The sequence below is a fragment of the Penaeus japonicus genome, unplaced genomic scaffold (assembly GCF_977035675.1).
Source record: "Penaeus japonicus unplaced genomic scaffold, GWHDUDI00000001_assembly GWHDUDI00000012, whole genome shotgun sequence".
NCBI classification, from domain to species: domain Eukaryota; kingdom Metazoa; phylum Arthropoda; class Malacostraca; order Decapoda; family Penaeidae; genus Penaeus; species Penaeus japonicus.
This window is the reverse complement of record NW_028234414.1, coordinates 35,792,080-35,814,579: the sequence shown is the minus strand read 5'-3', so window position 1 is coordinate 35,814,579 and position 22,500 is coordinate 35,792,080. Positions and strand designations below refer to the sequence as shown.

The 22,500-nt window shown below is 37.7% G+C and overlaps 7 protein-coding genes and 1 pseudogene across 9 annotated transcripts; 6 read left to right on the top strand and 2 right to left on the bottom strand.

The window, feature by feature from the left end:
- Window positions 1-2,246: 2,246 nt before the first annotated feature.
- LOC122253751 (uncharacterized) lies at window positions 2,247-3,158 on the bottom strand. Of its 2 annotated transcripts, XM_086542729.1 has the most exons (3): window positions 2,993-3,158; window positions 2,703-2,830; window positions 2,247-2,500 (listed from the first exon to the last, which is right to left on the bottom strand). In XM_086542729.1, the coding sequence occupies exons 1-3, from the start codon at window positions 3,002-3,004 to the stop codon at window positions 2,335-2,337; spliced, it is 306 nt and encodes a 101-aa protein (XP_086398855.1). In that variant the 5' UTR covers window positions 3,005-3,158; the 3' UTR covers window positions 2,247-2,334. The 2 variants fall into 2 exon arrangements, with proteins under 2 accessions (XP_086398855.1, XP_086398854.1); XM_086542728.1 differs by lacking the exon at window positions 2,993-3,158 and having other exon boundaries at window positions 2,703-2,863.
- A 1,230-nt stretch (window positions 3,159-4,388) lies between these two features.
- On the bottom strand, window positions 4,389-5,935 carry LOC122253741 (uncharacterized). The gene is made up of 3 exons (XM_086542730.1): window positions 5,671-5,935; window positions 5,080-5,207; window positions 4,389-4,868 (listed from the first exon to the last, which is right to left on the bottom strand). Exons 1-3 carry the CDS (start codon window positions 5,680-5,682, stop codon window positions 4,703-4,705), a joined length of 306 nt encoding a protein of 101 aa, XP_086398856.1. The 5' UTR covers window positions 5,683-5,935; the 3' UTR covers window positions 4,389-4,702.
- Window positions 5,936-7,547: 1,612 nt separating this feature from the next.
- On the top strand, window positions 7,548-8,981 carry LOC122253752 (uncharacterized; annotated as a pseudogene). Its single transcript, XR_015191468.1, has 3 exons — window positions 7,548-7,559; window positions 7,849-7,976; window positions 8,189-8,981. The product of XR_015191468.1 is annotated as an uncharacterized LOC122253752 (transcript).
- A 1,032-nt stretch (window positions 8,982-10,013) lies between these two features.
- LOC122253750 (cuticle protein CP575-like) lies at window positions 10,014-10,860 on the top strand. The gene is made up of 3 exons (XM_086542731.1): window positions 10,014-10,063; window positions 10,201-10,328; window positions 10,545-10,860. Exons 1-3 carry the CDS (start codon window positions 10,052-10,054, stop codon window positions 10,705-10,707), a joined length of 303 nt encoding a protein of 100 aa, XP_086398857.1. The 5' UTR covers window positions 10,014-10,051; the 3' UTR covers window positions 10,708-10,860.
- A 1,517-nt stretch (window positions 10,861-12,377) lies between these two features.
- LOC147470827 (uncharacterized) lies at window positions 12,378-13,244 on the top strand. The gene is made up of 3 exons (XM_086542224.1): window positions 12,378-12,450; window positions 12,589-12,716; window positions 12,933-13,244. Exons 1-3 carry the CDS (start codon window positions 12,439-12,441, stop codon window positions 13,096-13,098), a joined length of 306 nt encoding a protein of 101 aa, XP_086398350.1. The 5' UTR covers window positions 12,378-12,438; the 3' UTR covers window positions 13,099-13,244.
- A 1,526-nt stretch (window positions 13,245-14,770) lies between these two features.
- On the top strand, window positions 14,771-15,667 carry LOC147470826 (uncharacterized). The gene is made up of 3 exons (XM_086542222.1): window positions 14,771-14,843; window positions 14,982-15,109; window positions 15,341-15,667. The coding sequence occupies exons 1-3, from the start codon at window positions 14,832-14,834 to the stop codon at window positions 15,504-15,506; spliced, it is 306 nt and encodes a 101-aa protein (XP_086398348.1). The 5' UTR covers window positions 14,771-14,831; the 3' UTR covers window positions 15,507-15,667.
- Window positions 15,668-17,290: 1,623 nt separating this feature from the next.
- Window positions 17,291-17,999, top strand: LOC122253749 (uncharacterized). Its single transcript, XM_086542221.1, has 3 exons — window positions 17,291-17,338; window positions 17,476-17,603; window positions 17,816-17,999. The coding sequence occupies exons 1-3, from the start codon at window positions 17,327-17,329 to the stop codon at window positions 17,979-17,981; spliced, it is 306 nt and encodes a 101-aa protein (XP_086398347.1). The 5' UTR covers window positions 17,291-17,326; the 3' UTR covers window positions 17,982-17,999.
- Window positions 18,000-20,035: 2,036 nt separating this feature from the next.
- On the top strand, window positions 20,036-20,822 carry LOC122253747 (larval cuticle protein 1-like). Its single transcript, XM_086542219.1, is given in 5 exon segments — window positions 20,036-20,047; window positions 20,195-20,303; window positions 20,306-20,327; window positions 20,557-20,670; window positions 20,771-20,822. Coding segments are annotated over 5 exon segments (309 nt in total).
- Window positions 20,823-22,500: the final 1,678 nt, after the last annotated feature.

The window sequence follows — 22,500 nt, the reverse complement described above, 5'->3', positions numbered from 1 at the left end:
GAAAAGATGAATGAAATACTCTACTGCTTATATATGGTTTGGGTAGATTTATTTTATTTATTTATATTTATTATTATTATTATTATTATTCTAGGATTAAAGATACACCCTTGTTCTGTAATGAAAACTGAGAATGAGAAGATTTTTGTATAGCATTATTAAAATCGGTATATCACAGACATTAGTATCTAAGCTTAGTACTGCGATGAGGTAAACATCAAGACGTACACAATATCTTTATTATCTCTACAGTTTATCTGAACCTCGAAAAGACGAATCCAATGACATTGTAATCATTGCATGTTCTCGTCCATACTCTATGTGAATGCATTTTGTTATTCATGGATTATGCTAGTATGCCACCGCGCATGCACAGAACCAAAGGAGATACGTTTTTGCTAAGGCATTACAATTCAGCGAATCATAAATAATAGGAAAAAAACCCTATTAGTCATATAAACCTTATTAGAAATATAAAGAAAATACATGTTCATTCTATCTAAATCCTTTACAATATATATATGTATATATATATATGTATATATATATATATATATATATATATATATATATATATATGTACATATATATATATATATATATATATATATATATATATATATATATATATATATATACATAAAGTCATGAAAACAGTTTGGATAAGTTGCTATATTTCAAATAGATTTCCTTCTATAATCACCAAACTACCTTCTCTCCTCTATGTCTCATTTAGCTATGGCATCATGTCCCCTATCCCTGAATAGCAGAAGACTCCAGTTAATTTGTTTCATTGTTTGTTTTTGAATCTGGACAGGAGGGGGGGGGGGATACCGCATGATCAACAGCATAAGCATGGTTAGACATGTCTGAATCTACGAAGTGGTCGCCTGTTTTCCTTATGGTTTATCAGGTGAGGGACCTAACCTAACCCACTAATAATGCCATAATGTTTCCCTTTTTTCTATTTTCTCAATTTTCACTTCAGCATATTTTTTTTATATTCATTACAGGGCAAATGCTTACATTCATTATATTTTTAGATATCATTGATATGGAATACATATTTATAATTTATTTTTTCAACTTTCTTTTCCTTTTTATTCTTTCTCAAATAATCCCTTTCAAAAGACGTCTTTCGGCTTACTTGATTCCCTTTGTACCAAATTTGAGTATAGTATCCATAGCCATTCTTTCAGCAAGGAAGAACGGAATATGAATGCCTTTCTTTAACTGTAGTCATAGTGTAAGGCACTGGTATTGTGCATCATTTGACCCAAGACGTTGATTATATATTTCTACTTAATTCAATGCAATATCGCTGGCAGTCTGTTTCGACCTGACGTGTCCTGTTTCCTGTGTTCGTTTCTGCCTCGAAACTCTAGCTTCTAGCAGCTGTGTTTGCTAACGGAAGGCCTGAGGCATAGAAAGCGTCTCTGGATTCATACTTAAGAAGGACACAGAAAGAGACCAGGTCAGACAAGAGAGCAGATCAGGTCAGACAGACAGACAAGAGCGAATAGCTCTGACCTCCGGCCTTCGGCCGCCGCCTAGTGTATTAACAAGAGTCCACAATAAAGACCATGGCACGTGAACGTCTGTCTGTTCATCCACCGATCTACAACCAGGGCATCAGGTGCTTTATAACTGCTCCCATTGGTGGCTCACAACTGTTGGCACCGGTGGGTTGCACATAACAATAAACATTTATGTATCGTATTTTCAGTCTTAAACTGGTGTTGCATATGAGACTTAAGTTCGAAAGTTGACTAATGTTGGATAGGTGACTGTTTTTTGATAAGTGTCTATTTTTTGGCAAATGACCGTTGCTAGGGGTCTGATGTTGGATAAGTGACTTTCTTAAAGTGACCATTAATTTCTTTGTCCTCAATACATACACATATATATATATATATATATATATATATATATATATATATATATATATATATATATATATGTATATTCTTTTTTTTTCTTTTTTTCTTTCCCTACTTATTATTCATACATCACTACTGATGACCGAATGAATAGAGGCCTCTGTTACTGTCTGGCCCCTACTGGTATAATCTTCGTTTTTCTTTTTTTCTTTCTTATTCATTAAATACACAGAATCTACGATTGATACTTTATTAGCATAGGGATATACATAGCGACATTATTGACATAAAAAAAAAAAAAAATGAATATGAAAAAAAACATTCCAAATATATTCTTCTTATCCTCCATCATTATTTTTTTCCCCAGTTCTTCTATTCCTGTCTTTATCGTTCTCCTCCTCCTCCTTCTCCCTCCGTTCTTATCGTTCTCCGCCCTCTCCTTCTCCCTCCGTTCTTATCGTTCTCCGCCTTCTCCTTCCTCCTCGCCAAAGGCTCCCTGGTTGCCGTCCGCAGCCATTCCGTCGTGGTTCACAGGCACGGCGTTCGACTCCATCACACGGTAGCCGTCCTCGTCAGCGACGTACTTGACGTAGAACTCTTGGCCTTCGGGTGACGTCCAGCTGTAGAGGTGAAATATTGCCATGCCATGAAATATGCAACTTATTATAGTATACACTGTCCTTTGCCAGACTAATAGTACCAATAGTTTACTTCAGTGATACGTATTACCTAAGGATTTAAGATATATTTTGAAATTGATATGGAATATTTTTCCTTTCCTGCTTCAGATCTTTGTTCCCCAAAGTGGCTCTCTCCACTGACCTGTAAGATCCTTCCACGTGATCCCCGGCGTCTCCCTCCTGCTGGTGTTGGTGATCTTCGCCCTCGAAGTCCAGGACGTCCGGCCGAGCTGTCACCAGGACTGCCACGGCCAAAACTACCAATAATATCTGCAAGAAAAGATACATTGGTCACTTTTACCTTTCTCAAATATCTAATAAGGATATTTCGAGGTTGTAAAGCATTCTCCGTGACTTACCATTAAATTGAAAACTTATAATTGAAATGTTGATCGTTTCAAAGAGTAATAAGAGAAACCCAAATGTACAAACCATAGATTTCATAGTAACAGACAGTCTAAAGATCCCTCCTGTGCCAGACGAAGCAATGCACTGACGAGCAGCGTACTCATAGCAGGTCTTTTATACTAACTACAAAGGCATAGCAACGCACCGACCGCTTTGTCTTCGGCTCGTTGGGCAAGAGAAGGCCAGACTATGAAAAAAAGAAGAAAAAAAAAAAACGCTATTTGTTTATGGAGCTATGGCTATGGAGCAAGAGGGAAAAGGTCATAGAATCGCTGAGCAGGATTGGAAACTTCCTCATTCGCGCACAAATACACATTTTCTATGTGAGAGTGTCTTCTATTTGAGATGTTTCAATCAAATAAGACTCAATTCAAACAATATCTGTACACGAACACACATACATATTACAAACAAATATATACATATGTGTATGTGCATGTATGTGTGTGTACAGACATTTTTTGAGTTAATACAAATGTATCAATCAAATAAAACTCAATTCAAACAATATTTGCACACGAACACAGATATGCAATATACACAAATACATACATATGTGTATGTGCATGTATGTGTGTGTACAGACATTTTTTTTTTATTTTTTTTAGTTAATTCAAATTTGATTAAAGAATACATCTCAAAGAGGTTTTCTTCTCTTTCTAAACATCCACTAATTTCCTTCTCTGCCGAGTTCTATCTAGATATGAAATCATTTTCCTTTTCACTGATTAGCAGAAAAGATCATTCATATCTTTATAATTATTTTTAAATAAAGTTAAGGGGAAGGGGACACACTGAAGACACGAGCTCCAGGTAAGGATTGGGGCACCGCATGTTCAACATATCAGCGACATAAGCATAATATAAGTATCAGGTAGTGCCTTGATCTACGAAATGGATTCTATTAAGGGTTATTAGCCTTTACTAACCTGAAACAATATCGCCATTAATGTCCTAATGATTCCTTTTTTTTCTACTTCTCCTTTTTTTCAAATTCATTATAAGATCAAAAACTTTATCAGGGAAGAGGAGTTATGATACAAATGATAACCTATATTTATAAATGTTACTGATATGTGATATATATTTTCTTTCTTTCTTCCACTTGTTTTTCCATTTGTCTTTTCTTTCTATTTTTTTAAAACATTTTCAAAATCATATTTTTCGGCCTACTTCATTCCTTTGTCTCACAGTCATGTATGGTGTATATGACCTTTCTCTATTCATAGCAAAGGACATTTTTGTATCACCGTTTCAACTCTTTAGATGACTGACGTTGCGTGACTGATGTCCGATAAGTGATTAATGTTGCAGAGATGACTGATGTTCAATAAGTGATCTATGTTCAATAGGTTTGAAGAACATTCCTTCTTCTTAACGGCCCTTAGTCCTAGGCATTCGACATATTACTCGTCTTTTTTTTCTTTTCTTTTTTTCATTAGGAATACTATTTCTAAATTATTTTTCATACATCACTTCTGATGACTGAATGAAGTGTATGGTCGTGACTGTTTTCTTTCTTTTCTTGTTCATTATTAAAGACACAGAATCTATGACTGATAATTTATTAATGTAAGGGTTTACATAATGATGATATGGATCTCAGTTGTCACATCACGATTAAGATATAACAATAAATAATGATTTTTCTTGATAGTCCTCCACCTTCTCGTTTCTCCTCTTTCTTTTACTTCTATTTTTATCGTTCTCCTCATCCTTATTCTCCCTCCGTTCTTATCGTTCTCCGCCCTCTCCTTCCTCCTCGCCAAAGGCTCCCTGGTTGCCGTCCGCAGCCATTCCGTCGTGGTTCACAGGCACGGCGTTCGACTCCATCACACGGTAGCCGTCCTCGTCAGCGACGTACTTGACGTAGAACTCTTGGCCTTCGGGTGACGTCCAGCTACAAGGAGTATAATAGACAGATCATGAAACGTTGGTTTGTTATTAGTGATATTCCTTAAAAATCTATGCTTTATCTCACTAGATGAATAATCAGTAACTTATCTTTACAACATCTGCTTCCGCTTTCCTCAAAACTTACGACCAAACCACATTCCTAAAACTGCCTCCTGCTTCACTAGCTGATCCCTATAATCACACCCTCAGCTAACCTGTAAGATCCTTCCACGTGATCCCCGGCGTCTCCCTCCTGCTGGTGCTGCTGCTCGTCCCCCTCGAAGCTCAAGACGTCTGGACGAGCTGTCACCACGACTGCGACAGCCAGGATTACGAGCGATGCCTGGGAAAGGATGAAGGTCAGTTTGTAGTGAGGGAAGTATCTGCAGTAAATTTGATGTGGAGTATGAAATGATGATTAGGTTAATTAGCTTGTTGGTATATAAACGGTTCTAAAACAGTGACAATAATGATAATGAGGAAATATGATAATGACAATAACACTTATGCTGCTGATGATTTTAGAAACGATAATGATGATGAGGAGGAGGATAATAGTAGTAACATTAATGAGGATAATGGTAATAATGATAACAAAAATAGACAAGGACAAAAACAGAACAATACTACTACTTATAATAATGTTAATGATGATAAGGATAATAACAATAATGATGCTAAGAATAATCATTATCATCATCATTCCTATCATTATCACTATCATCATCACTATTATTATTATCATTATCATTACTATCATCATTATCATATGAAAAGTCATGAAAAGACAAAACAAAAGCGCATACCACAAGCTTCATCTTAAAGCTGATTCTTCAAACCAATAAAGGAATGATTCTTAAAAATTCTTCTATGACAGTAGACCTTTCCAGTGCAATGAGAAAGAGTATTGTGACAGATCTCGAAACTTCATTTAGTCTTTTATACGAGCGAGGCAAGAAAGTCTCCGCTTGACACGCCACGATTGAATGACTTCTTTGACCTTGCCTCGTTGACGTGGGATGGTTGAGGCCAAACTAGTCGGAAAGAAAGAGAGAAAGAGACAATGTACTATCTTTGAGGTTGAGGTTAGACTAAACTAAAAAAAACAAAAAACAGATAATAATAAAAAATAAAATAAAAAAGGAAAGAAAAGGAAAAGCAAATGTGTTGTTTATATTCGACTATACATATTTGCCTCGCATTTTCAAAGCCAAGCAGAATTCATGTTATCCAAATAGAACTAAAGTACCGAATGGATATAACCCAGATATCATTAACATAATGGCTATAACTTAATTTTCCTGCCACGTTCGTCTAAAGATTTTTTCTTCTTGCATCCTAAACAATAGATTTTCTATGTATACAAATAGATACACCACCTACAAAATGGTGTTAAAACAACATTCGACGACATGCAACACTGTTAAAAGGCAATATCAACTGATAATTAAAGTGTCCTGCCTGTTCTATAAACTAGCAAGCCACAGAAAAAAAAAACACTACACACAATAAACTATACTTGTTCTTCGCGTTATCATTATCTTTTGCAGATTTATGTATTAGTTAACTCTCGGTGACTCTCGGTGCAACAATAGAGGTAATAAATTTGTTCGTGCCTTACATAGATTTGTTTAGGTATTTAATGGGTTTGAATATTTTGAAGAAAGAGAAAGACTGGGGAGGGGAGGTGGGTAGAGGGGCAAATGCCAATACTAGAAGTAAGTCATACGTCCAGGGTTTTCTTGCAAATGACAAAAACGTCTTATAACACGAGTGATAAAACATAGCTTAAAGTGTAGAGTTTCTTCTTACTCAAAATTGGACTGGCTTTTAACTGGTGTATTGAAAGGTGAGACGAGGTTCGAATTCAAGTTAGAATTGCTATGTTGACTTGCATCCGAAGTACTCAACGCCAAGCCTTCTCTTCTCTCTGATAAGGACTGAACGTGGCGGATAGACTATGAGCCAAACTCTCGCTTTCTAACACATAATTCGAGTCAAGTAGTCCTATTCTAGTAATATTAACAAACAAATTAATAGACAAACAACCAAACTAATAAAATAATCAGGAACGATTCATAGTACAATCCATGAATAACAAAATACATTCATATAAAGTATGAACGAAAAAATGCAATGATTATAATGTCATTGGATTCGTCTTTTCAAGGTTCAGATAAACTGTAGATATAAGAAAAATATTGTGTATGTCATGTAGTTCACCTTATCGCGGGCTGTGATATACCGATTTTATTAATGGTATGTAAAAGGAATCTTCTTATTCTCAATATGAATTACAGAACAAGGATGTATCTCTTACCCTTAAAAAAAAAAAATAAAATAAATAAAATAAAATCTACCTTACACGACCAACCCAAACCTCACATAAACAGTAGCATATTTCATTCTTCTTTTCGATTTTCAATCATGTACAACTTTCCCCGAAATAATCAGCATTTTTTTTTTTTTTTTTTTTTACATACAATATGCCCTTGACCTTCTATGGCCATCGAGGCATGGACGAAGGGGTCAGTCAGTCATGGCTTGTCAAGCGGAGATTTTCTTGCCTCGCTCGTATAAAAGCCCAGACGGGGCTGTGTGATCTGTCATTCATTCTTCCTCCTTCTAAGGGACAGGTCTGCTTTTGGGAAGGTGTTTTGTTCACGATTGGAGAAGTCTTACAATGAAGTTTGTGGTGAGTGACTTCATTCATTTTTTCTTTTTGTTGTCGTATTATTGTACATATATATATATTTTTCATTTCGATTCTTATAATTGTTATTGTTATTATTATTGTCATTGTTATCAGTATCATTGTTATTGTTATCCTTTTTATCATAATTATTTTTGTTATCATTATTATCATTGTTATTTTTCTTGTTGTTATTATCATAATCAATATCATTACTATTGTTGTTGCTGTCATCATCATCAATTAATAGCAACGTACAGGCACAGCAAAAACAGCGCTTATTATTCCTCAGGCATCACTCCTAATCCTGGCCGTGGCAGTCCTGGTGACAGCTCGGCCGGACGTCCTGGACTTCGAGGGATAAGATCACCAACACCAGCAGGAGGGAGACGCCGGGGATCACGTGGAAGGATCTTACAGGTCAGTGGAGAGAGCCACTTTGGGGAAGAAAGATTTGAACCAGGAAAGGAAAATTTTTCATAATTTCAAAATATGTTTTGAATCCTTAGGTATTGGGAAACGGGAATACGTGTCGTTGAGGTAAACTATTGGTACTATTAGTCTAGCAAAGGACACTGTATACTATAATAAGTTCCATATTTAATGGCATGGCAATATTTCACCCTTTACAGCTGGACGTCACCCGAAGGCCAAGAGTTCTACGTCAAGTACGTCGCTGACGAGGACGGCTACCGTGTGATGGAGTCGAACGCCGTGCCTGTGAACCACGACGGAATGGCTGCGGACGGCAACCAGGGAGCCTTTGGCGAGGAGGAAGGAGAAGGCGGAGAACGATAAGAACGGAGGGAGAAGGGGGAGGAAGAGAACGAGGAAGGAGAAGCGGGGGAATGATAAGGACAGAAGAAATAGTTGGAGAATGATGATAATGGTAGAGAATGAAACTTCGTCGCCCGTGAGATCTGTCTGGCTGATTATGTAGATCGATTTAATAAACTGTCATTTATAGATTTTGTTTATTTAAAACTGAAAAAAAGGGAGAAACAGGCCGACCATTGTTCACTCCGCCTAAATTGGTAAAAGTACAACAGGTATTATACATATTACTGGCATTCTTGTAGCTCAATTTGATTTTGGGAAACTGGTTATTTAGTGAATGAAAAATATGATATAAAACCGAGATACAAGAGATAAAGACTTCAATTATTGCCTAATTTACTTTCATTCTAGACTTATAACAGATGTGTATATTTTAAACCTTTTCTGCAATTCTAATTACATAACAGCCATCAGTTATTATCTATCCCATTGCAATTCTTATTCTGTATCAGCAAATCACCCGGACAATGCTGAAGATGTGTATTCCAAGCTACTTGTCTGATACTATACTTATATCAGGGGAGGCAAAAAATGTGCATTTTTGAAGAGACAGGCTATCCAGCTCTTGTCTAAAGATATAAAGATAAAAAAAAATTCACTTATTTAATTTTCATAGATTTTATTGCATTTACTCTCTGTCTCTTTTAATCTAATTAGACCAAACATTTTTGTCCCCAGTTCATTCACAGCTCAACTATTCATATAATCCATGGAAAATTTAAATGAAAAACAAAATTAAAAGGCTTTCAGGTTGCATGCTAGGACGTCTTTTATATAGACATGGAGTGTCATTCAGACTTTTCCAGCATATAGTAAAAATTTACAATCAATAAACAAACAAACTGATTATGTATTTTTTTCCATTTACACTCATGCAATTTCAATTTGCTCATTCCCTTATTTTAGTATTCAAGTAAAATTTATTGAAGCATGCATGTAATATCTATTTGATAGACATAAAGCATGCTGAATTTTAGGTAAGGATTTTAAGCGTGTGAAGTTAATAATAATCTTAAGAAGACAAAAAGAAAATTTGCATCCAATTTTCTATAGTTAACATCTCCGTTTAGTACAAAATAAATGTAATTTCTTTATTCACATGTAAACAGACACACACATGTGTATATATAAATCACAATTTCCCGATATTTGATTATTTCTTTCCTCATATGATTTTGGCTTAAAGTGAACTTTGACAGTTCTTAAATAGTATTAGGACGAGGAAAATATATGCCCACAAAACTCACGTTCGCACGCGGTAAGGGAGGAGAATGTGTGCGTGAAAAACAACAACAATAAAAAAACGATAAAAAGAAACGAGGTTAAAAAAGGGAAAAAGCACCCACATCACAAGGACGTTCCACACGATCTGACCCAACCAAACCTTGACCTTGTTAAGGCACTCTCCCCTCACGCCCATTGGTTTTCCCTCTCTCCCCTTGCCCCTTTATGCCTATAGGAACAACACTGTTTTTTTAAACTTCCCTCCCCCTCCCCCTCCCCCCGCAGGCTGACCTTCCCTTGGCCAGCGAGCCGAGGAAGAGGTGAGTGCGTTGTTGTCTTTTCCTCAGGTACTATAAAGGACCTGCTATGACGAAGGTGTTTGTCACTGCACTGCCTCGTCTGACACAGGGAGGACCTCGGGAAACTGCCTTAGGATGAAGTCTATGGTTTGTGTGTTTGTTTGTTTACACTCTTTTTGTTTCATCTATCTACTTTTGATACTGTTATATTTCACTACGCACTTCGAGCAATTTTAAAACATTATTATGTGAAAAATGGTTAATGTGACCAACTTTTCTTGTAGACATTATTCGTACTCGTGGCCGTGGCAGTCCTGGTGACAGCTCGGCCGGACGTCCTGGACTTCGAGGGCGAAGATCACCAACACCAGCAGGAGGGAGACGCCGGGGATCACGTGGAAGGATCTTACAGGTCAGTGGAGAGAGCCACTCTTTGGGGATGAAAGATCTGAACCAGGAAAGGAAAAATTGTCATATCAGTTTCAAAATATGTTTTGAATCCTTAGGTATTGGGAGACGGGAATACGTGTCGTTGAGGTAAACTATTGGTACCATTAGTCTAGCAAAGGACAGTGTATACCTTAATAAGTTGCATATCTAATGGCATGGCAATATTTCACCTCTACAGCTGGACGTCACCCGAAGGCCAAGAGTTCTACGTCAAGTACGTCGCTGACGAGGACGGCTACCGTGTGATGGAGTCGAACGCCGTGCCTGTGAACCACGACGGAATGGCTGCGGACGGCAACCAGGGAGCCTTTGGCGAGGAGGAAGAAGGCGGAGAACGATAAGAACAGAGGGAGGAGCAGGAGGAGAACGAAGAAGGAGAAGGCGGAGAGCGATAGGAACGGAGGGAGTAGTAAGAGGAGGAGAACGAGGAAGGAGTAACGGCTGAATGATAAGAACAGAGAAAATAGTTGGAGAATGATGATAATGGTACAGAATATAAGCAATTCGTTGCCAGTGAGATCTGTCTCACTGATTGTGTAGATCGATTTAATAAACTGTAATTTATAGATTTTGTTTATTTAAAACTGAAAAAAGAGGGGAGAAACAGGCCGACCTTTGTTCAATCTGCATAAATTGGTAAATGTAAAAAACTGGTTATTCAATGAATGAAAAATATGATATAAAACCGATATACAAGAGAGAAGAAAAAAAATTGCCTAACTCACTTTCATTCTAGACTGATAACACATATATTTTTAAAATATTTCCTGCAATTCCAATCATATAACAGTCATCGGTTATAATCTATTCCACTGCAATTCTTATTCTGTATCAGCAAATCACCGAACTGTCCTGAAGATGTGAATCCCAAGCTACTTGTATTAAACCGTCCTTAAATCAGGAGAGGTAAACACGTGAATTTTTAATGAGACAGGCCGTCCAGCTCTTGAGTAAAGAAACAAAACAAAAAACATATTTTCTTGGATTTTGTTTCTTCGCATATTCACTTATTTAATTTTCATAGATTTTATTGCATTTACTCTCTGTCTCTTTTAATCTAATTAGACCAAACATTTTTGTCCCCAGTTCATTCACAGCTCATCTATTCATATAATCCATGGACAATTTAAATAAAAAACAAACATGCTAGGGCGTCTTTTATATAGACATGGAGTATCATTCAGACTTTCCCAGCATATAGTAAAAATTTACAATCAATAAACAAACAAACTGATTGTGTATTTTCTTTCCATTTACACTCATGAAATTTCAATTTACTCATTCCCTTATTTAAAAATTTATTGAGGCATGCATGTAATATTTGTTTGATAGACATAAAGCATGCTGAATTTTAGATAAAAGATTTTAAGCGTGTGAAGTTCAGAAGACATGATAATAATCTTAAGATGACAAAAAGAAAAATTGAATCCAATTTTTCTTAGCATCTCCGTTTAGTACAAAATAAATGTAATTTCTTTGATCACATGAACACACATTTGTGTGTATGTATGTATGTATGTATATATATATATATATATATATATATATATATATATATATATATATATATATATACCACAATTTCCCGATATTTGATTATTTCTTTCCTCATATCATTTTGGTTTAAAGTGATCTTTGACAGTTCGTAAATAGTATTTGAACAAGGAAAATCTATTCCCACAAAACTCACGTACGCACGCGGTATGGGAGGAGAATGCGTGCGTGAAAAGAGAGAAAAAAATATATAAACGAGAAAAAAGAGAAGGAAAACCCCCCCACATCACGAGGACGTTTCACACGATCTGACCCAACCAAACCTTGACCTTGTTAAGGCACTCTCCCCTCACGCCCATTGATTCTCCCTCTCTCCCCTTGCCCTCTTATGCCTACAGGAACAACGCTGTTTTTTTTAACTTCCCTCCCGCTGACCTTCCCTTGGCCAGCGAGCCGAGGAAGAGGTGAGTGCGTTGTTGTCTTTTCCTCAGGTACTATAAAGGACCTGCTATGACGAAGGTGTTTGTCACTGCACTGCCTCGTCTGACACAGGGAGGATCTCGGGAAACTGCCTTAGGATGAAGTCTATGGTTTGTGTATTTGTTTGTTTATACTCTTTTTGTTTCATCTATCTATTTTTGATACTGTTATATTTCACTAGGCACTTCGAGCAATTTTAAAACATTATTATGTGAAAAATAGTTAATGTGACCAACTTTTCTTTGTAGACGTTATTCGTGCTCGTGGCCGTGGCAGTCCTGGTGACAGCTCGGCCGGACGTCCTGGACTTCGAGGGCGAAGATCACCAACACCAGCAGGAGGGAGACGCCGGGGATCACGTGGAAGGATCTTACAGGTCAGTGGAGAGAGCCACTCTTTGGGGATGAAAGATCTGAACCAGGAAAGGAAAAATTGTCATATCAGTTTCAAAATATGTTTTGAATCCTTAGGTATTGGGAGACGGGAATACGTGTCGTTGAGGTAAACTATTGGTACTATTAGTCTAGCAAAGGACAGTGTATACCTTAATAAGTTGCATATCTAATGGCATGGCAATATTTCACCTCTACAGCTGGACGTCACCCGAAGGCCAAGAGTTCTACGTCAAGTACGTCGCTGACGAGGACGGCTACCGTGTGATGGAGTCGAACGCCGTGCCTGTGAACCACGACGGAATGGCTGCGGACGGCAACCAGGGAGCCTTTGGCGAGGAGGAAGGAGAAGGCGGAGAACGATAAGAACAGAGGGAGGAGCAGGAGGAGAACGAGGAGGAGAAGGCGGAGAGCGATAGGAACGTAGGGAGTAGTAAGAGGAGGAGAACGAGGAAGGAGAAACGGCTGAATGATAAGAACAGAGAAAATAGTTGGAGAATGATGATAATGGTACAGAATATAAACAATTTGTCGCCAGTGAGATCTGTCTCACTGATTGTGTGGATCGATTTAATAAACTGTCATTTATAGATTTTGTTTATTTAAAACTGAAAAAGAGGGGAGAAACAGGCCGACCTTTGTCAAATCTGCATAAATTGGTAAATGTAAAAAACTGGTTATTCAATGAATGAAAAATATGATATAAAACCGATATACAAGAGAGAAGAAAAAAAATTGCCTAACTCACTTTCCTTCTAGACTTATAACACATATATTTTTAAAATCTTTCCTGCAATTCCAATTATATAACAGTCATCGGTTATAATCTATTCCACTGCAATTCTTATTCTGTATCAGCAAATCACCTTCACCTAATGATGTGAATCCCAAGCTAGTTGTATTATACCGTCCTTAAATCAGGGGAGGTAAACACGTGAATTTTTAGTGAGACAGGCCATCCAGCTCTTGAGTAAAGAAACAAAACAAAAAACAAAAAACATATTTTCTTGGATTTTGTTTCTTCGCATATTCACTTGTTTATTTTTCTCATTCATTTTATTGCTTTTACTCAGTCTCTTTAAATTTTAGTAGATCAATATTTTTTTGTTCCCAATTCATTCACAGTTCAGCTATTCATATAATCCATGGAAAATTTAAATGAAAAACAAAATTAAAAGGTTTTCAGGTTACATGCTAAGGCGTCTTTTATATAGACATGGAGTATCTTTCAAACTTTCCCAGCATATAGTAAAAAATTACAATCAATAAACAAACAAACTGATTATGTATTTTTTTTCCCTTTACACTCATGCAATTTCAATTTGCTCATTCCCTTATTTTAGTATTCAAGTAAAATTTATTGAGGCATGCATGTAATATTTGTTTGATAGACATAAAGCATGCTGAATTTTAGATAAGGATTTTAAGCGTGTGAAGTTAATAATAATCTTAAGAAGACAAAAAGAAAATTTGCATCCAATTTTCTATAGTTAACATCTCCGTTTAGTACAAAATAAATGTAATTTCTTTAATCACATGTAAACAGACACACATGTGTATATATAAATCACAATTACCCGATATTTGATTATTTCTTTCCTCATATGATTTTGGCTTAAAGTGAACTTTGACAGTTCTTAAATAGTATTGGGACGAGGAAAATATATGCCCACAAAACTCACGTTCGCACGCGGTAAGGGAGGAGAACGTGTGCGTGAAAAGAGAGAAAAAAAAAATAAACGAGAAAAAAGAGAAGGAAACCCCCCCCCCACATCACAAGGACGTTTCACACGATCTGACCCAACCAAACCTTGACCTTGTTAAGGCACTCTCCCCTCACGCCCATTGATTCTCCCTCTCTCCCCTTGCCATCTTATGCCTACAGGAACAACACTCTGTTTTTTTGTTTTTGTTTTTACTTCCCTCTCCCCCCTCCCCCTCCCCCCGCAGGCTGACCTTCCCTTGGCCAGCGAGCCGAGGAAGAGGTGAGTGCGTTGTTGTCTTTTCCTCAGGTACTATAAAGGACCTGCTATGACGAAGGTGTTTGTCACTGCACTGCCTCGTCTGACACAGGGAGGACCTCGGGAAACTGCCTTAGGATGAAGTCTATGGTTTGTGTATTTGTTTGTTTATACTCTTTTTGTTTCATCTATCTATTTTTGATACTGTTATATTTCACTAGGCACTTCGAGCAATTTTAAAACATTATTATGTGAAAAATAGTTAATGTGACCAACTTTTCTTTGTAGACGTTATTCGTGCTCGTGGTCGTGGCAGTCCTGGTGACAGCTCGGCCGGACGTCCTGGACTTCGAGGGCGAAGATCACCAACACCAGCAGGAGGGAGACGCCGGGGATCACGTGGAAGGATCTTACAGGTCAGTGGAGAGAGCCACTTTAGGAAGCAGGAAATGAAAAAAAAAAAAAAAAAAAAAAAAAAAAAAAAAAAAAAAAAAACCAGTTTCAAAATATATTTTGAATCCTTAGGTATTGGGAGACGGGAATACGTGTCGTTGAGGTAAACTATTGGTACTATTAGTCTGGCAAAGGACAGTGTATACCATAATAAGTTGCATATCTAATGACATGGCATATTTCACCCTCTACAGCTGGACGTCACCCGAAGGCCAAGAGTTCTACGTCAAGTACGTCGCTGACGAGGACGGCTACCGTGTGATGGAGTCGAACGCCGTGCCTGTGAACCACGACGGAATGGCTGCGGACGGCAACCAGGGAGCCTTTGGCGAGGAGGAAGGAGAAGGAGGAGAACGATAAGAACGGAGGGAGAAGGGGGTAGAGGAGAACGAGGAAGGAGAAGCGGGGGAATGATAGGGACAGAAGAAATAGTTGGAGAATGATGATAATAGTAGAGAATGTAAGCACTTCGTCGCCCGTGACATCTGTCTCACTGATTATGTAGATCGATTTAATAAACTGCCAGTTATAGATTCTGTTTATTTTAAACTGAAAAAGAGGGGAGAAACAGGCCGACAATTTTTCAATCCGCATAAAATGTAGATGTACAACAGGTATTATATATATTATTGGCATTCATGTAGCTCAGTTTGATTTGGGGAAAAACTGGTTATTCAGTGAATGAAAAAAAATATAATATAAAACCGATATACTAGAGAAAAAAAAACTTCAATTATTCCTGTAATTCCAATTATATAATAGTCATCGGTTATCATCTATCCCACTGCAAGTCTTATTCTGTATCAGTAAATCACGGAAAATGTACTGAAGATGTGAATCTCAAGCTATTTGTATGATACCGTCCTTAAATCAGGGGAGGTAAACAGGTTATTTTCTAAGGAGACAGGCCATCCAGCTCTTGAGTAAAGAAACAAAAAGAAAAAAAGTACGCATTTTCTTCGATTTTGTTTCTTCACATATTCACTCATTTATTTTTTCATGAATTTTATTTCATTTACTATGTGTCTCTTTTAATCTAAGTAGATCAAACATTTTTTTTCTCCCAATTCATCCACAGCTCAGCTATTCACATAATCCATGGGAAATTTAAATAAAAAAACAAAGTTAAAAGGCTTTCAGGTTGCATGCTAGGGCGTCTTTTATATAGACATGGAGTATCAATCAGACTTTTCCTGCATCTGGTAAAGATTAACAATCAATAAACAAATTGATTATGTAATTTTTTTTCCATTTATACTCATGTAATTTCAATTTGATCCTTCCCTTATTTTAGTATTCAAGTAAAATATATTGAGACATGCATGTAGTATTTGTTTGATAGCAATAAACCTTAATGAATTTTCAGCTTGCAAAGTTCAGAAGTCATGATAATAACTTAGATGCAAAAAATGAAAATTGAATCCAATTTTTCATAGTTAGCATCTCCGTTTAGTACAAAATAAATGTAATTTCTTTGATCACATGCACACACAAACACAAACATACACAAACGCATTTATATATATATATATATATATATATACATATATATACATATATATATATATATATATATATATTAATATATACATGCATACATACATATATATATAATATAAATGTGAGGTGTCTGTGTCGCAATTCCCGATATCTGGTTATTTCTTTCCTCGTATTATTTTGGCTTAAAGTGATCTTTGATAGTTCGTAAACAGTACTGGGCGATGAAAATCCATTCCCACAAAACTCACGTAAGCACGCAGTATGGTAGAATGTGTGCGTGAAAAGAAAGACGAAAAAAATATATAAACGAGGAAAAAGAAGAATGAAAAAGCACCCACATCACAAGGACGTTCCACACGATCTGACCCAATCAAACTTTGACCTTGTTAAGCCACTCTCCCCTCACGCCCATTGGTTTTCCCTCTCTCCCCTTGCCCCCTTATGCCTACAGGAACAATGCTGTTTTTTTTTTTTTTTTTTTTTTTTTTTTTTTCTTCCCTCTTCCCCCTCCCCCTCCCCCTCCCCCCGCAGGCTGACCTTCCTTTGGCCAGCGAGCCGAGGAAGAGGTGAGTGCGTTGTTGTCTTTTCCTCAGGTACTATAAAGGACCTGCTCTGACGAAGGTGTTTGTCACTGCACTGCCTCTTCTGACACAGGGAGGACCTCGGGAAACTACCTTAGGATGAAGTCTATGGTTTGTGTGTTTGTTTGTTTACACTCTTTTTGTTTCATCTATCTACTTTTGATACTGTTATATTTCACTACGCACTTCGAGCAATTTTAAAACTTTATTGTGTGAAAAATGGTTAATGTGACCAACTTTTCTTGTAGACGTTATTCGTACTCGTGGCCGTGGCAGTCCTGGTGACAGCTCGGCCGGACGTCCTGGACTTCGAGGGCGAAGATCACCAACACCAGCAGGAGGGAGACGCCGGGGATCACGTGGAAGGATCTTACAGGTCAGTGGAGTAGCGACTTTGGGGAGGAAAGATCTGAAGCAGGAAAGGAAAAACAATCATATCAGTTTCAAAATATGTTTTGAATCCTTAGGTATTGGGAGACGGGGATACGTGCCTTGAGGTAAACTATTGGTACTATTAGTCTAGCAAAGGACACTGTATACTATAATAAGTTGCATATTTAATGGCATGGCAATATTTCACCTCTACAGCTGGACGTCACCCGAAGGCCAAGAGTTCTACGTCAAGTACGTCGCTGACGAGGACGGCTACCGTGTGATGGAGTCGAACGCCGTGCCTGTGAACCACGACGGAATGGCTGCGGACGGCAACCAGGGAGCCTTTGGCGAGGAGGAAGGAGAAGGCGGAGAACGATAGGAACGGAGGGAGAAGAGGGAGGAGAACGAAGGAGAAGGCGGAGAGCGATAGAACGGGGGAGTAGTAAGAGGAGGAGAACGAGGAAGGAGAAACGGCTGAATGATAAGAACAGAGAAAATAGTTGGAGAATGATGATAATGGTACAGAATGTAACACTTCGTCGCCAGTGAGATCTGTCTCACTGATTGTGTGGATCGATTTAATAAACTGTCATTTATAGATTTTGTTTATTCAAAAACTGAAAAAGAGGGGAGAAACAGGCCGACCTTTGTCAAATCTGCATGAATTGGTAAATGTAAAAACTGGTTATTCAATGAATGAAAAATATGATATAAAACCGATATAACAAGAGAGAAGAAAACAAATTGCCTAACTCACTTTCCTTCTAGACTTATAACACATATATTTTTAAAATCTTTCCTGCAATTCCAATTATATAACAGTCATCGGTTATAATCTATTCCACTGCAATTCTTATTCTGTATCAGCAAATCACCTTCACCTAATGATGTGAATCCCAAGCTAGTTGTATTATACCGTCCTTAAATCAGGGGAGGTAAACACGTGAATTTTTAGTGAGACAGGCCATCCAGCTCTTGAGTAAAGAAAACTAACAAAAAACAAAAAACATATTTTCTTGGATTTTGTTTCTTCGCATATTCACTTGTTTATTTTTCTCATTCATTTTATTGCTTTTACTCAGTCTCTTTAAATTTTAGTAGATCAATATTTTTTTGTTCCCAATTCATTCACAGTTCAGCTATTCATATAATCCATGGAAAATTTAAATGAAAAACAAAATTAAAAGGTTTTCAGGTTACATGCTAAGGCGTCTTTATATAGACATGGAGTATCTTTCAAACTTTCCCAGCATATAGTAAAAAATTACAATCAATAAACAAACAAACTGATTATGGTTTTTATTTTTTTTTTTTCTTTTTTCCTTTACACTCATGCAATTTCAATTTGCTCATTCCCTTATTTTAGTATTCAAGTAAAATTTATTGAGGCATGCATGTAATATTTGTTTGATAGACATAAAGCATGCTGAATTTTAGATAAGGATTTTAAGCGTGTGAAGTTAATAATAATCTTAAGAAGACAAAAAGAAAATTTGCATCCAATTTTCTATAGTTAACATCTCCGTTTAGTACAAAAATAAATGTAATTTCTTTAATCACATGTAAACAGACACACATGTGTATATATAATCACAATTACACGATATTTGATTATTTCTTTCCTCATATAGCTGCTATAGATTTTGGCTTAAAGTGAACTTTGACAGTTCTTAAATAGTATTGGGGACGAGGAAAATATATGCCCACAAAACTCACGTTCGCACGCGGTAAGGGAGGAGAACGTGTGCGTGAAAAGAGAGAAAAAAAAAATAAACGAAGAAAAAAGAGAAGGAAAACCCCCCCCCCACCCCCCATCACAAGGACGTTTCACACGATCTGACCCAACCAAACCTTGACCTTGTTAAGGCACTCCACCCCCCCTCCCCTCACGCCCATTGATTCTATTCTCCCTCTCTCCCCTCCCCCTCTCCAACTCCCTCCCTCTCTCTCTTCCCCCGCTCTCCTCGCCCTCCTCACTCCCTCGCCTCCCTCTCTCGCCCCCCTCCCCCCGCCGCCCTCTCCCCACCTCGTCTCCGGCTCAACTCGTCAACCCTTGGATTCTCCGCCTCTCCAACCCTTCCTCTCTCTCCTCTCACTCGCCCGGCTCAACCTCCTCCCCCCCCCTCTCTCACCTTCCTTCCCCCCCGCCCCTTGCCCCCTTATGCCTACAGGAACAACACTCTGTTTTTTTGTTTTGTTTTTACTTCCCTCTCATCCTCCCGCCCTCCCCCTCCCCCAGCCCCCCGCAGGCTGACCTTCCCTTGGCCAGCGAGCCGAGGAAGAGGTGAGTGCGTTGTTGTCTTTTCCTCAGGTACTATAAAGGACCTGCTATGAGGGGAAAAAAAAAAAGAAAAAAAAACGAAGGTGTTTGTCACTGCACTGCCTCGTCTGACACAGGGAGGACCTCGGGAAACTGCCACCCCCCCCCTTAGGATGAAGTCTATGGTTTGTGTATTTGTTTGTTTATACTCTTTTTTGTTTCATCTATCTATTTTTGATACTGTTATATTTCACTAGCACTTCGAGCAATTTTAAAACATTATTATGTGAAAAATAGTTAATGTGACCAACTTTATTTTTTTTTCTTTGTAGACGTTATACGTGCTCGTGGTCGTGGCAGTCCTGGTGACAGCTCGGCCGGACGTCCGATTTCTGGACTTCGAGGGCGAAGATCACCAACACCAGCAGGAGGGAGACGCCGGGATCACGTGGAAGGATCTTACAGGTCAGTGGAGAGAGCCACTTTAGAAGCAGGAAATGAAAAAAAAAAAAAAAAAAAAAAGAAAAAAAAAAAAAAAATGCCAGTTTCAAAATATATTTTGAATCCTTAGGTATTGGGAGAAACGGGAATACGTGTCGTTGAGGTAAACTATTGGTACTATTAGTCTGGCAAAGGACAGTGTATACCATAATAAGTTGCATATCTAATGACATGGCATTTTCACCCTCTACAGCTGGACGTCACCCGAAGGCCAAGAGTTCTACGTCAAGTACGTCGCTGACGAGGACGGCTACCGTGTGATGGAGTCGAACGCCGTGCCTGTGAACCACGACGGAATGGCTGCGGACATGGGGGGGGGGGGGAGGGGGGGGGGGGTGGGGGTGGGGTGGGGGGGGTGGGGGGTGGTAGGGTGGGCATTGGGGTGGGGGGGGGGGCGAGAGACGGGGTGGCAACCAGGGAGCCTTTGGCGAGGAGGAAGGAGAAGGAGGAGAACGATAAGAACGAGGGAGAAGGGGTAGAGGAGAACGAGGAAGAGAAGCGGGAATGATAGGGACAGAAGAAATAGTTGAGAATGATGATAATAGTAGAGAATGTAAGCACTTCGTCCCGTGACATCTGTCTCACTCACTGATTATGTAGATCGATTTAATAAACTGCCAGTTATAGATCTGTTTATTTTAAACTGAAAAAGAGGGAGAAACAGGCCGACAATTTTTCAATCCGCATAAAATGTAGATGTACAACAGGTATTATATATATTATTGGCATTCATGTAGCTCAGTTTGATTTGGGGAAAAACTGGTTATTCAGTGAATGAAAAAAAATATAATATAAAACCGATATACTAGAGAAAAAAAAACTTCAATTATTCCTGTAATTCCAATTATATAATAGTCATCGGTTATCATCTATCCCACTGCAAGTCTTATTCTGTATCAGTAAATCACGGAAAATGTACTGAAGATTGAATCCTCAAGCTATTTGTATGATACCGTCCTTAAATCAGGGAGAGGTAAACAAGAGTTATTTTCTAAGGAGACAGGCATCCAGCTCTTGAGTAAAGAAACAAAAAGAAAAAAGTACGCATTTTTTTTCTTCGATTTTGTTTCTTCACATATTCACTCATTTATTTTTTCATGAATTTTATTTCATTTACTATGTGTCTCTTTTAATCTAAGTAGATCAAACATTTTTTTTCTCCCAATTCATCCACAGCTCAGCTATTCACATAATCCATGGGAAATTTAAATAAAAAAACAAAGTTAAAAGGCTTTCAGGTTGCATGCTAGGGCGTCTTTTATATAGACATGGAGTATCAATCAGACTTTTCCTGCATCTGGTAAAGATTAACAATCAATAAACAAATTGATTATGTAATTTTTTTTCCATTTATACTCATGTAATTTCAATTTGATCCTTCCCTTATTTTAGTATTCAAGTAAAATATATTGAGACATGCATGTAGTATTTGTTTGATAGCAATAAACCTTAATGAATTTTCAGCTTGCAAAGTTCAGAAGTCATGATAATAATCTTAAGATGAAAAAATTGAATCCAATTTTTCATAGTTAGCATCTCCGTTTAGTACAAAATAAATGTAATTTCTTTGATCACATGCACACACAAACACACACATACACAAACGCATTTATATATATATATATGTATATATATACATATATATACATATATATATATATATATATATATATATATATATATATATATATATATACATGCATACATACATATATATATACATATATATGTGTGTGTCTGTGTCGCAATTCCCGATATCTGGTTATTTCTTTCCTCATTTCATTTTGGCTTAAAGTGATCTTTGATAGTTCGTAAACAGTACTGGGACGAGGAAAATATATGCCCACAAAACTCACGTTCGCACGCGGTATGGGAGGAGAACGTGTGCGTGAAAAGAGAGAGAGAGAAAAAAATATATAAACGAGAAAAAAGAGAAGGAAAACCCCCCCCACATCACAAGGACGTTTCACACGATCTGACCCAATCAAACTTTGACCTTGTTAAGCCACTCTCCCCTCACGCCCATTGGTTTTCCCTCTCTCCCCTTGCCCCCTTATGCCTACAGGAACAATGCTGTTTTTTTTTTTTTTTTTTTTTTTTTTTTTTTACTTCCCTCTTCCCCCTCCCCCTCCCCCTC

Coding starts and splice junctions, on each gene's coding strand:
- LOC122253751 (XM_086542728.1), bottom strand. CDS start 2,848: ATGTATCTTTTCTTGCAGATATTATTGGTAGTTTTGGCCGTGGCAGTC. Junction 2,501..2,702: donor CACGTGGAAGGATCTTACAG/GTCAGTGGAGAG, acceptor TCACCTCTACAG/CTGGACGTCACCCGAAGGCC.
- LOC147470826 (XM_086542222.1), top strand. Junction 15,110..15,340: donor CACGTGGAAGGATCTTACAG/GTCAGTGGAGAG, acceptor CACCCTCTACAG/CTGGACGTCACCCGAAGGCC.
- LOC122253750 (XM_086542731.1), top strand. Junction 10,329..10,544: donor CACGTGGAAGGATCTTACAG/GTCAGTGGAGAG, acceptor TCACCTCTACAG/CTGGACGTCACCCGAAGGCC.
- LOC122253749 (XM_086542221.1), top strand. Junction 17,604..17,815: donor CACGTGGAAGGATCTTACAG/GTCAGTGGAGTA, acceptor TCACCTCTACAG/CTGGACGTCACCCGAAGGCC.
- LOC122253741 (XM_086542730.1), bottom strand. Junction 4,869..5,079: donor CACGTGGAAGGATCTTACAG/GTTAGCTGAGGG, acceptor TACTCCTTGTAG/CTGGACGTCACCCGAAGGCC.
- LOC147470827 (XM_086542224.1), top strand. Junction 12,717..12,932: donor CACGTGGAAGGATCTTACAG/GTCAGTGGAGAG, acceptor TCACCTCTACAG/CTGGACGTCACCCGAAGGCC.